General features: G+C 30.5%; 3 protein-coding genes across 3 annotated transcripts; 1 reads left to right on the top strand and 2 right to left on the bottom strand.

The window, feature by feature from the left end:
• Nucleotides 1-626: 626 nt before the first annotated feature.
• Nucleotides 627-2,964, bottom strand: LOC108833738 (uncharacterized). The gene is made up of 10 exons (XM_018607145.2): nt 2,818-2,964; nt 2,466-2,730; nt 2,277-2,373; nt 2,074-2,198; nt 1,894-1,978; nt 1,677-1,809; nt 1,397-1,593; nt 1,183-1,306; nt 878-1,093; nt 627-788 (listed from the first exon to the last, which is right to left on the bottom strand). Exons 1-10 carry the CDS (start codon nt 2,962-2,964, stop codon nt 627-629), a joined length of 1,551 nt encoding a protein of 516 aa, XP_018462647.1.
• A 1,031-nt stretch (nt 2,965-3,995) lies between these two features.
• On the bottom strand, nt 3,996-5,642 carry LOC108833740 (replication protein A 70 kDa DNA-binding subunit B-like). The gene is made up of 7 exons (XM_018607147.2): nt 5,527-5,642; nt 5,332-5,450; nt 5,137-5,221; nt 4,930-5,059; nt 4,634-4,815; nt 4,414-4,537; nt 3,996-4,326 (listed from the first exon to the last, which is right to left on the bottom strand). Exons 1-7 carry the CDS (start codon nt 5,616-5,618, stop codon nt 4,060-4,062), a joined length of 999 nt encoding a protein of 332 aa, XP_018462649.1. The 5' UTR covers nt 5,619-5,642; the 3' UTR covers nt 3,996-4,059.
• Nucleotides 5,643-10,183: 4,541 nt separating this feature from the next.
• On the top strand, nt 10,184-12,304 carry LOC130496228 (uncharacterized). Its single transcript, XM_056988122.1, has 7 exons — nt 10,184-10,572; nt 10,651-10,737; nt 10,822-11,013; nt 11,111-11,269; nt 11,365-11,418; nt 11,505-11,636; nt 11,828-12,304. The coding sequence occupies exons 1-7, from the start codon at nt 10,483-10,485 to the stop codon at nt 12,227-12,229; spliced, it is 1,116 nt and encodes a 371-aa protein (XP_056844102.1). The 5' UTR covers nt 10,184-10,482; the 3' UTR covers nt 12,230-12,304.
• Nucleotides 12,305-13,268: the final 964 nt, after the last annotated feature.

The following is a 13,268-nucleotide window of genomic DNA, read 5'->3' as shown; positions in this document are numbered from 1 at the left end:
ATCCATAAATCTACATATGGATAAAACAACAAACATGCTTAGACTTTTAAATATAGTTTATAAGATGACAAGTGGATCACAACGATTTTTAACACAAGATTATCTGACCTGTACGTATTCAAGGAAAATGAAAAAGGAAGTTTTGTCTATCACTGTATATAACGTGAGAGCTTCACATTATGGTTCAATAATCATACTTCTTATACAGACCATGTAAGTTATTTTTATTAACTTAATCGAGAAGAGAGCTTCACATTATGGTTCAATAATCATACTTCTTATGCCGACCATGTAAGTTATTTTTATTACTTAATCGAGAAGTAATGTTTTCATATACTGCTTGGCGCTTAATGGTGGACAATGGAGCTTGTATATTATATATTGAGTTATATAAGTAGTTCTCAATAAGCAAAAGTGATAATAGATATCGAGAAATAAAACACCATATTAAATTAAATAGAAATCCATCTTATTATAAAATAGCAAATCAATTAAACCAAACAGATGAACAAATAGGAAAAAAAGCTCAGGAAAAAGGAAATAGTGTGAAATGAATCATGAAAGAAAAACAATAAATGCAATAAATAAAACCAAAACCAGAACTTAATGTTCGGACAATATCTTCTTCAGCCACTTTTCTTCTGTTCGGACTTGATGTTTTTGGTACGTTGCTTCTTAGAGGTCGATGTGAGATCATGCACATATTCATCAGATTCGGTTATACGTTTAGAAGACGGGGTTGATACCACATCTTCAGAACTCTGCTCAATCATGTGATTTATGGAATCCTAAAAAAAAAGTATAAGTATAAGTATAAAAATATCATTCACTGGCCTCATATGTTGGTAATACACACAGAAATGAACGTTCAAAATACCTGTCCACCACTGTCCACAGTTGGGGTCAAATCAGATTGAGTACACGACACTGAAGCTGCACAACTCATGTCCATACTCATGTCTTTCCATACTTTACCAACCTTGAAAGTCTCAGCTTTGCAAATCACATGGTCCTTCTCTATGTAAACTCCAAACATGAAGGTCTTACCAACCAAAGAAGTGATTGCTTCAGGGAATGAATCAACATCCTCTAACTGCAATTAGAAAAATTTAGGTACACAGTTGTTATTGATTCTGAAAGGAGTTATATATATAATACATGGTCGCAAGCTTGCAAGTATACCTCATCAAAGGAACCATTCAGTAGGGTCTCTGCTGATTCAGGCACAAGTCCTTTTGCAATTGTATCTAGTAGCATAAAGTTTGTAACTCCAGTATCATCTTTAACCATCAGATGAAGCTTGAATCTGTGCATATAAGTAAATGTTTTATATAATCAAAATGTTTCTACAATGTGAAAAATAAAGACAATTTATATTTAAAATAGATAAATATACCTTGGGGACACATCATAAACCTTACGCTTACACTGTTCACACCACCAAACATGAGAGACGATGTCTTTTCCATTGACTATTTTTGTGTTGGTTGACACCTTAATAGCCTTTTTGTCACAATCAGTACAACCAAAATAGTACCAGCCCCAGTTCCTGTCTATTTCGTATACAGTACATACGACCCTGCACACTTCAGCCTGCATATGCATGCATATACACTTTATTTAGATATGCCATAACATCATTTGCTAATTAGCCGAACATAAAATTGAATGTGTACCTGAGTTGGCTGGAGAAGTTCGCCAATGTACTTGAGAGGAAACTGCATCCACTTATCACGCCTAATTTTAAGCTGAAGCTTATGGTCTTTAGTTTCGACTAAAGTCAAAGCATTGTTCTCCTCATCAGTATCCCTGAGAAGAATATTATAAAATTGAACACATTAGTACCATCTAGATTTTTTTTTGGTTTGTTGCATTATCACAATAAACACTCACGTCACTTTAAACGCTTCAGTCTCCTTTATTGGAGGATTAATAATAAGCTGGGAAGCGTCAAACGAATTCGAGATTTGAATCTCACCTGGGAAAAATGAATTAAATCAACCAATCAATCACATATATAAACATAGTTACTTAACTAATAAATTGATATGACTATATACGCCCAAATTTCACCTCTATATTTGCCGATTTTAGCAAATCTTAAAAGGCATACAACCACATCTCCTCCAGATGCTTCCACCTCGGTATGAATTTTCTCAGCAAATGTTCCCCATAAACAGCAAGCAATCGTCAGACCACTGTACAAATAATATGCTAGAGGTTAACTGAAATATAACTTTTGAAAATTTTATATAAATAACACAATAAGGACTTACTGAATGTCGCCCAAAACAAACTCAATTTTTTTCTTTGGTTTTCCTTGACACTGCACGGAATCAAGGTCACCCACATCTTTGACTTGTCCCATAACATCTAAATATATAAAATACAGGTCAGAATAATTAGTATGAGACAATGTTATAAAATAGGTTATTTCACATTTAAATATGTATAAGATCACTAACCAATCAGCTTGTATTCGTCAAGATGTCCACTGAGTATGGTTTCAAAATCAACCAGACTTAGAAATAGGTCGTCCATCTGCAGAGATGAGAAGGAGATTTCCGTAGTGTGGAGAAACGACAACTTGTATGCATGATTGGTGGATTTGTACATTCCACCGGGTGCAGTGAGAAGGAAGTTTTCGATATTCCTCCAGGATCCAACCGGAAGTTTATCTCTCAACTCTTCAAGGTAAGCTTTCTTACATGAAGCATGGATTTTCGTTCCCTGAAAATGATGTAGACATCGAAATATATCATCATAGTATTTGAAAATAGGGATATGGACAAATCTTATATCATTTAAAAACCTTACATGTGCATCAGACAGAATCAGTTCAAGCGATTCCCCAACTCCCGGAATGTATGATTTCCAGGAATGAAGTACCTTGACTTGAATACGCCATTTGTTTTTGTATGGTTTGATCTCGTCTAAGAAGCTAAGGTTCATGAAAGAAGACATTTTAGTTCTCTGTTTTTTTTGGTTGATACTAAGGAAAGGAAAGCGTGAGTTTATATAAGATAACAAATATGTAGGTTTAGATAGGTTAACCTTTTCGAACGCAGACCGTTACTATCCTAATAAAATCTTCTTGTTACCAAAACAGAGGGATGTTGTATATATTCGTGGAACATAATAATCCGAGATTACCTAAGTTAATCTCTTGCTCACGAAAAGTATATACTTTATTTAAAGTATATTCTGATTTTAAAGTTCATTCGATATCATTGTTAAGATTTAGTCAGTTAAAATTTGTCTCTTTTAATTTATTGTAAACGATGGGGTATATTCTGCAGCTTTAAAAGTGGAACCAATTGCAGAATTCAGAATCTATTTTAATTAGTTATCACCTAGGAAACATATTAATATTTTTGGCACGAAACAATTTATCCAGGTTATATTGATTTGATCAAAAATCTAAAATATTTATAACATTTACAAAATAGATATTCATCTCAAAATGGTATGAAATAATCAATACTATTTATACAATCATCCTTTACAATGTTAAGGATGAGACTTTGGTTTCCGCAGAATATTCTATACTTGATGATCAATTATTTCCTTCCATTTTCAATTATCTCACCTAAATTTGGGCTTATATTACTTCGTGTAAAGAAGTTAAGCGTTGACAATTATATCGTCGGATATGATTCAAATCAAAATGTAGATTTGAAAAACTAATATAAAATGTATAAGCCGTATGGATTAGGAATGGTGCGATTATATGTTTAGATAGGATTTGGTGTAATGGATATTGAAATATCATTATGTCTAATTTTTTCTTTGGTATAAGCTTTTTTATTTTTCTTTAGCTTAGTTTTAATTTTGCTAATACATATAAATTGTTCTAAATAATACAACCATGATCGTTATTCCATCATGATCTTATGAAAAACCTCGGAATTTTAATTAATTCATAGAAAAACAAAGAAACACAGCTAAGAGTTTAGAAAAAAGCAGAACTACATAATGGTTAAAAAAACATAAATCCAGGAATTAAAAAAAAACCAAAAAACAAAACACCTAAAAAATAACCAAAGATGTTTGACTGCATCAGCCACTTTTATCATCATTTGGTTCGTCGCGAGCATCCTTTTCAATACACACAGGACCTGTGGAGTGCTTCTTACTGGAATAGGATTCTTGTTGATGAAGAGACTTGAAATATTTCCACATGATATCATTAATATCCCAAACTTTCATGGCACTGATTTTGTCGACACCAGAAGCCTTGTTAATTTCATCAACAGAAACACCAAATCCATAATTTTTGCCAACAATTGCCACTATCTCGGGTGGCAACATTTCTTCAACTTCAAACTGCAGAAAATTGAGAACATTCAGCATTCAACGAATTAAAAACCCAAATAAATTAGACAGTATGTTAAAAGGATCAAAATATATCACCTCAGCTGAATACACATCAACGACTCTGGATGCACCCAATTTTACCATTGTAGCTGAAACCGAATCTTGTAGTGAGAACCTGGACTCACCAGTCTCATCCTGCACAAGCAAATCCAGCTTGTATCTGCAAAAAATAGACACAAAAAAGTCATTTGGTCTATGCACTTCAATTATACATACTGTTAATGTGATAAAAATATTTTAATGTGACAATGGTTACCTCGGGGTAACCTTTGAAAGAAATCTTTGACAAAAGTTACACCACCATTTTGGAACATATACTTCATCAAAACAAATAGCCTGTTTTGACACCATATTGTTGCAAACAACACAAGCACAATAATACCATCCAGTACTGGTATCGACAACATAAACAGCACAAATAACTCTGCATAATTCCCCCTAGAAAGAACATAAATGGTTGTGAAGAGTAAGACAAACAAAACACTAAGACTTTGAGAGCAACTTAAAGTTTATTCAAAACTGATTTCACAATTATTATTAATATAGGAAAACCTGATTAGTGCGTTTCATTTCCTGAATAGTTTTGAATGGACTTTCAGACCATTTCAAGCGCTTTTGATGAGTCAGAATATTGATGTTGTGAAGTTGGTTCGCATCAACATTGTCCCCTTGGCCAATAAACCTGAAAAAAATAAAAAATCGTATGTGTAAGCTAATTCATTGTAACTAAAGCAATAACGCAAGCTTCAGTTTACTCACATCCGTTTGAGTGCATGAGCCTCTGTTATATCTGGATTGATCAAAACCAATGAAGAATCAAATGAATTGGTTACTTGCATCTCTCCTGAAACAAATGACTTCCTTTATATAAGACATGTATGAATAGAATCGGTAATATACCATATTAAACATATATATAAAGTATGAGAGAAACTTTATATTATTTGCAATTACCCTTGAAGCATCCGACTTTAGCATTTCGGATCAAACAAATATCACCATTGTTTGGTTTCACTTGATGATCGAAAATCTCAGCTAGTTTCCCATAAAGGCAGCATTGAATACGTTGGTCCCTGAGATAGAACAAAAAATAAAGGAAGTCAGTATTATATTATCAAACTGCTTAAAAATGTTTAATATCTAGGTTACTTGATATCTCTTAGAGTAAACTCCACTTTGGCAACTTCCTTTCTTGCTCCATGTAAAATAGCCAGACCACCGAAGTCTAGGACTTCGCCCATCAAATCTACATTAACAAAGATAGTAGAAAATATTAATGTTCTATCATTTCAGTTATAATGTCAATAGATATAGAGAAAACAAAAATATAAAAAACGTGTATAGATTACCAATAAGAATACATGGGTCGTAACCACCATTTTTTATGGTGGAAAAATCATGGAGGTCGAGAAACATGTCGTCACATTGGATATCAGAATCCGTAATTGAAGTTTGAGTCAAGAAATCCATTTGGTAAAAATGGTTGGTTGGTTTGTTAAGACCAGATGCACAGCGCAAGGAAAAGTTAGATATAACTTTCCATTTTCCAACCCACGACTCTCTCATGTCGTTATTGCCCATCAATGATTGTTTGCATCTGGCATGGATTTTCCAACCCTAAATGTAGTAAAAACACACAATAAAGTTAATATTCAACAAAAAAAAACGCTTACGATAGGAAGAGAAATTACTAATTACGTTTTTATCAGCCAACACCATATCAAAAGAAGAACCAGTTTGTGCGCTAAATGATTTCCACATTTGCAGCACCTTCACTTCCACCGTCCATGTTGTTTTGAACGGATGAACATCTTTCAGCATGGTGATTGCGACATTGGAACCCATTTTGTGTATCTAACAGTAGTAAGTGGTTTGTAGATTTATTTTGTGGCTAATTGGTCATGGACGTCGTATAAGTATATATAAGAGGGAAGTGATTAACATGGAACCTAGGTCTTAGTTTTGTACACGGCAACCGTTAAGATGCACTAAAAATATTGTTGTTATCCAAACAGTTTGATATTGTATATTACGGTTGTAACTATATTGATCTCTAGCTGACGATAGGTTCCATATCCTTAAGGATATTCAGATATTCCACTGCTCAATATATCCCAATATTTTCGGGTATTTTTGGTCAGATCTATATTTGGTTAAACATTAGTTGGCAAAATATTTCTATTATTGTATTTTATTCGTCAATATAGTTGGTTACAATAAAAAGTATTTCTATTTAATATGTCTAAATGTTATAGATACAGAAATGGACGTCGAGAGCATTTGTTCATGAACACGTCGAGTAGTTTAGGAATTGTCCATGAACACGTCGAGTAGTTTAGCATTTGTTATATAAAGCTAAGAATTGTCCATGCATAAGTGTGAAATAAATTATATGGCCGCCATATCTTAAGGGACGTGGAGTAGTTTAGGAACACAAACTTATGTTATTGAATATTGTATAGTCGGCTAATCAACACTTTTATTTTTACTCAAATAACACAATGGCGAGATAAATCATGCATATAATACGACATCAATCAATTAATTACAATACTTATGAACTTCATTTGTTAAACATACTATTAAAAACAATAAAATTATAAAGTCCATTAAGCAATTGAAAAAAAGCCCACCAAACTGAATTACTTAATAGTCCTTAATGACCATTTATATTTACTCATCTCATTAAGGACAATTTTGGAAACATTTTTAAACTCATTTAAGAATGATTCTGAATTAATAGTATTGACTAGATTTTGACCCGCCCTTGAAAGGGCGGGTTTTTTTTTGTTGTTTTTCAGTATAAAGATTAACTATTATTCGTTTTAATTATATAAACCGTAACATGATCAAATTTCAATTATGCGGGTTTGTAATAGTGTGTGCAGTATGGCGAAATTTAAAATGCGTCATACAACCGTTTTGTGTTTGTAATAAGTTAAACAATGTTTTATCCGAAATTCTTACTTGGGCTATTATATAATTTTAAAGATTTATAATTATATGAAATATTGCTAAAAAGCGCGGGTTGTTTTCACTTATTAACCGAAAATTAATTTACAAATTACTATTATTTTGTTTCAAATCATAACAATTGAATTTTTATATTTTTATTATTTGTTTTTTCTCTTCAAAATAAAAATAAATAAAACAAATATTTGGTCAAGAGTGATTCAAATGAATTTATAATTTTTTATTAAAGAACATATAATTTAAATTTTTTTTTGAAAATAATGTTGAGTTTTAAGAAGTGTTTTCATATTCGACCTAGATCTGTTGAACTGGAAGACCCGTACCATGTATATAATCTAGTTCGGATTTAATGAAAAAATCGTTAATTAAAAATCCGATAAAACCCGGTAAAACCCAAAAATTCATTATTAACCTGTGATCTAATACCAATGATCAAATAAAACATAAAATATCTTATAGTTTTGTTTTTTTTTATTAAATTAATCATATACTTTTTAATAATACATAAATTTGTGGTCTTTAAACTTTGATGATATTTTTATTATGTCATCCAAATAAAAAAATAATATAAAAACTTATTAAATATGACAATATTAGTTTATTTTTGTTATTAATGACCTATTATAAGTTTGTATTTTTTATTTTTTTATTTTAGATTTAAAATTAAATTTATGATACAAGATTTAAGAAAATAACATTATAGTGTCATTATGTTTTTATTCATTTAATTTCAGAATATATATGTCTAATATTTGAACATAAAATATTTATATTAAATAAAAGTAACATATTTTATAAATATGTGTAAGCCCATTATTTGTTGATCCATTAAAATATATTTCTGCAGGTCCAAAACTAAAAGACTCAAATGCCATTAAATGAATTTTATTAATCCTTTGTAAAAATAAAGGTATTTTTGGAAAAAACTTAAAACATTCATTAAGGGTATAATTTAGGAATGATCATGTTTTAATGATATTGATTTCATATTATAAATTTACTGGTGAAATAAAAGTGTTTTTTTTTGAAACTTTGAATAAAATGTTATTGAATACTAAGTTTTATGTTGCTTCCGTGAAGATAGGATTTTACTTCCGGCCTTCTGGGAGAGGGATAAGAACACTTAGACGTAAACAAACATAAATGATGCACTGATAATAGTGGATAGCTTTTTTAGATAAAAAAATTATGTCACAAATTTAGTCCAACGATAATTTAGAAAACAATATAATATTTTTCCAGTATTTGGTTTGGCAAAATTTATATTCAAAAGTTTTGTACAAAGGAAATTTTTCCATACTTATCTTTATTTGAAAACTTTTTTCATCAATCGATTTCACTAATAGTAAGATAAGATTAAGAAATCAATATACAGATTAACTATAACATTTTAAGGTCAACACATTGATTCCCCGTTAATCCAGCCTAACATTTCAAGATATACTACTGATATTCCCCAGTGATCACATTCCGTTTCGGTTATAAGTTATAAACCCCCTATTAAACCTCAGTCAAACAAAAAATTTTATTTTCTGTTATAAACAAATAAAGATACATGTTAATTAATAGAGAAAATTATTCAAAACTAACTCCTTTTTTCGGTTAATTACTAATCTAAACTCTCATGTATCGACATATGTTAGCCAAAGGTGTAAAGACGGATTAACCATTCTATGTTGCTAGTAATTACAAGTTTGCATTCCATTTAATACATTAATTGAATAATAAATTAAAAATAAAAAACAACAAAACACACATTAATTATCTTCCTCGTCACTTATTACAGCATTGTTATCTTCTTTCTCCAAAACTATTTTCTTTAGTTCGAGACAAATTTAGCATCGTTCCGTCTTCAGCTGTTCCAAAAATCCAGAAAACTGCCTTTGATTTCCAATATATACTATAGGCGGTGTGTGTGTTGTGTGTATAACGTAATCAAAAATAAAACCCTTTTCGGATACAGGTAGCTCAGTTCCACCTTGTAATTTTGTGTATGCATTTGATTTCACTCAGTTACTCTCTGATCTCACATCTGAACAAAATCTTCATAAGCAAAGTTTATCGGTTACTTCTACAACTTCTGCTTCTTAATTTCTTGTCAACGTGTAACATAGCCACCTAGCACGTAGTTGATGAAATGATTAAAAGGAAAAAAGGAAGGAAAAATGGATGGAAAGGAACGTGATCTATTTAAGAAGAAGACGGCATGATGTGATCTAATAACTGACGTGATTATGTTGTTTATATTAGGGTTTGATTCAGTTTTATTTGTGGTCTAAATTAAGTTATGCTTTGGTTTACACAATTAATTACGGTTTGGTTTAAATTAAGTCACGGTTTGGTTTAGGGTTTAGGGTACATTTAAATTATGATTTGGTTTAAATTAAATCTGATTTGTCACGATTTTGCTTAACCATTCCATTTCGGTTTGGTTTGGTTAAAATTATATAAGTCTGTCTTCAAAAAGAAAAATAAATCTATAGTCAAAAGTAAACAAATCTGTCGAAGTTTGTTAACTAAATTTGTTGAAAAGAAATAAATCGGTTGAAAAATGTTTAAGTCTATCAAAATTAAATAAATCTGTGGACAAATGAAAACAAATCTGTGAAAACAAAATAAGTTTGTCAAAAAATAAATAAATCTGTGACTAAAAAACAAATAAATCTATCAATCCTTAATTAATTCTGACAAATTTAGATAAGTATATATATTGATAAAATTTAGTTTGGAAAATTTTATATTTCAAAATTTTTGTACAGAGGAAATTTTTTGCATACTTATCTTTATTGGAAAACTTTTTCGTCAATCGATTTCACTAATAGTAAAATAAGATTAAAAATCAATATACAGATTAACTAAAACATTTTTAAGATCAACACATTGATTCCCCATTTAATCCAGCCTAACATTTCAAGATATACTACGGATATTCCCCAGTGATCACATTCCGTTTCGGTTACAACCCCCTATTAAACTCAGTCAAACAAAAAATTTATATTTTCAGTTATAAACAAATAAAGATACATGTTAATTGTTAATATTTTGATTTTTTCTGCTTGACATGATAGTATATAAATAACAGAGTTTTTCAATTTTGAGACAGAACAAAAAAAAGTGTCAACAAGAATTAGGATGGCGCTTATTGTGAATCTTTTATCTCTTCTGTTTTCTACCTTTATAGTTCATTCCAATCAAAGTACAATGTCTCTCAGGTCTTTCAAGGTTAGCTTAAAACATAACTTGAGACACAAGATTTTTTTATTATTTTGATTATATGTAACTTATAAATGTCCTTGACAGATAAGTGAAAATATAACATATGATTGCATCGATATTTATAAGCAACCAGGGCTCAACCATCACTTTCTCAAAACCCACAAAATTCAGGTGAATTGCCTCAAAATTCCATCTCCTACATTTTTTACTTGTAACAGTATGATAAATATTAACTATACAATTTTTTTTGAAAAGATGAAACCATCAGTTTCAAGACCTGAGTTTAAGATGCAAACTGGCAAAAACGAAACATCTAACAAAAATAAAATAGGATGTCCAAATGGAACTGTTCCTATATTGAGAAATACAAAAAAATTTGTCACTAACTCACAAATATTTGCTGAGAGTCATTTTCATCCGCTATCAGCTGATAGTCCTGGAACACATGTAAGCACTCGTCTCGTTTTCTTAATATGATACATCTAATACTCTATTTTATGTATATATCAAGTAATAATTCACTAATGTAACCCGCTTTTGATAGATTGCTGGAGTAAGGTCAAATGGTGGTCCATTTCGTGGTGTACAAGCTTCGCTTAGTGCAAATGCGTTAAACGTGGGAAATGATCAAATCTCATATAGTCAAATATATATAGGCAGTGGATCAGGAAACCAAGTCAGTTATATCTCAGTGGGTTGGATGGTAAGTTTTATATTTTTTTAAGTATATTCCTTAATCCATTTATTACGTCAGTGCTCTGAGTATATTTTTAAAGTATTGCATTTCCATGTTGATAGATAAATCCAGGTTTATTTGGCGACCAACGTGTTTGGACATTTGGATTTTGGAAGGTATGTGGCTGTGAACAAGTTATTTTTTTGTGAAAAAAAAAATTGATCAAATAGTAAAAAATATGGTATTTAATATTTGTTAATAGGGTAAAGATGGGAAGGGATGTTACAATACCGCATGTTCAGGGTTTGTTCAAGTATCAAAGAAGATTCCAATTGTCGAACCCAATGTTCTTAAGCCAGGGGTCCCTGGCTGGTTTCACTTATCCATTCACCAGGTTTCTGTTTATTTATTTTTACTTATTTCTCAATCTTCATTTCTATTTAACAGTATAAATTTTATGAATGTTAAAAATAAACAGTTTATAAGGAAACTCGTGATCTATATCTTTGACTATAACATCTCTAGACCCGTACCTTTTTAAAACTGATATATGTATTTGTCTTGTCTCTTAATATATGGAAATAGGATAGAAATACAGGAAATTGGTGGATTACACAAATTATGAAAGATGCACCTAATGAAGATATCGGTTATTGGCCAAAAGAATTATTTAACCTTTTAGACAATGGTGCAAATATGGTTGGAGCTGGTGGTGTTGTTCAGGCTTCGCGTTCTGGTTCAAGCCCGCCCATGGGTAATGGTCAATTTCCGAATGGAGGCCGCTTGGATTCAGGAATTTTCACAAATATTGAAGTCTTAAATTCCAACTATGAGCAACGTAAAATGAATTCTTTTCCTATAGATAATCTGGTAGATAGTGAGAAATGTTATGGGCTAAGAATTGGTACGGTAAAACGATTCTATCGTACTCATCTTGGTTTCTTTTTCAACTATGGTGGTCCGGGAGGAAATTCATGTGGAGTTTGACATTTTCCATAACACTCTTTAAACTTGGGATTTGATAAAAAATATTAAACTAATAAAATGCAAACTATTATAAGATATTATTCTTGTTCTATTTTGTTTTGTTTTTAAGGTTAATGTATCTCTATAAAATTTGTTAATGAACTTAACTTTCTATTTGACTGTTAGAAACCCATGTAAAATTAGGTTTTATGGCCTTGATCAATGATAGACTACATGAAGAGTACATGAAGATGTATCTTTGTATAAATAAAAGATAAACTAATAAAGGAAAAACAAAAAAAAAAAATTTAATATGATGGAATCTGTGTATAGCGCAGATAAAAATGAAAACATATTAATTAGTAACTGACTAAGGTTATAATATGGAAATGTTATAAACAAAAATGATGGGATATTATAAAAGAAACTGGCTAGACAAGATCATTAGAATTCAAATCGTGTGATTTGAGATTTTCTAACAGCAGTGCCGGTCATGAGTCTTAAGATGTCCTTTAACAAAAAAAATTAAAAGGAAACTTTCCAAACAAAAAAAAGTCAAAATTATTTTTCGCTAAAACAAAGTTTCATAAAAAAACTTATAGATTGATAAAATAATGGCTCTTAAACTTTTCTCTGCATTCAACTTGTTTCTTGAGAATATCATTGATTTCGATTTATATCAATTTGTCTACTTAGTTGAGTTCTTATAATTAATTTGTTTTCAGAAACACTTTCTACAAATGCATGAAAAAGAGAAATACATAATTGATCATTAGAATTCAAATCGTGTGATTTGAGATTTTCTAACAGCAGTGCCGGTCATGAATCTTAAGATGCCTTTAACAAAAAAAATCAAAAGGAAACTTTCCAAACAAAAAAAAGTCAAAATTATTTTTCGCAAAAACAAAGTTTCATAAAAAAACTTACAGATTGATAAAATAATGGCTCTTAAACTTTTCTCTGCATTCAACTTGTTTCTTGAGAATATCATTGATTTCGATTTATATCAATTTGTCTACTTAGTTGAGTTCTTATAATTAATTTGTTTCCAGAAACACTT

This window comes from Raphanus sativus, chromosome 6 (assembly GCF_000801105.2).
Source record: "Raphanus sativus cultivar WK10039 chromosome 6, ASM80110v3, whole genome shotgun sequence".
Classification (NCBI taxonomy): Eukaryota; Viridiplantae; Streptophyta; class Magnoliopsida; order Brassicales; family Brassicaceae; genus Raphanus; species Raphanus sativus.
Note: the sequence above shows the minus strand (reverse complement) of the source record. Positions and strands in the feature narration are given on the sequence as shown.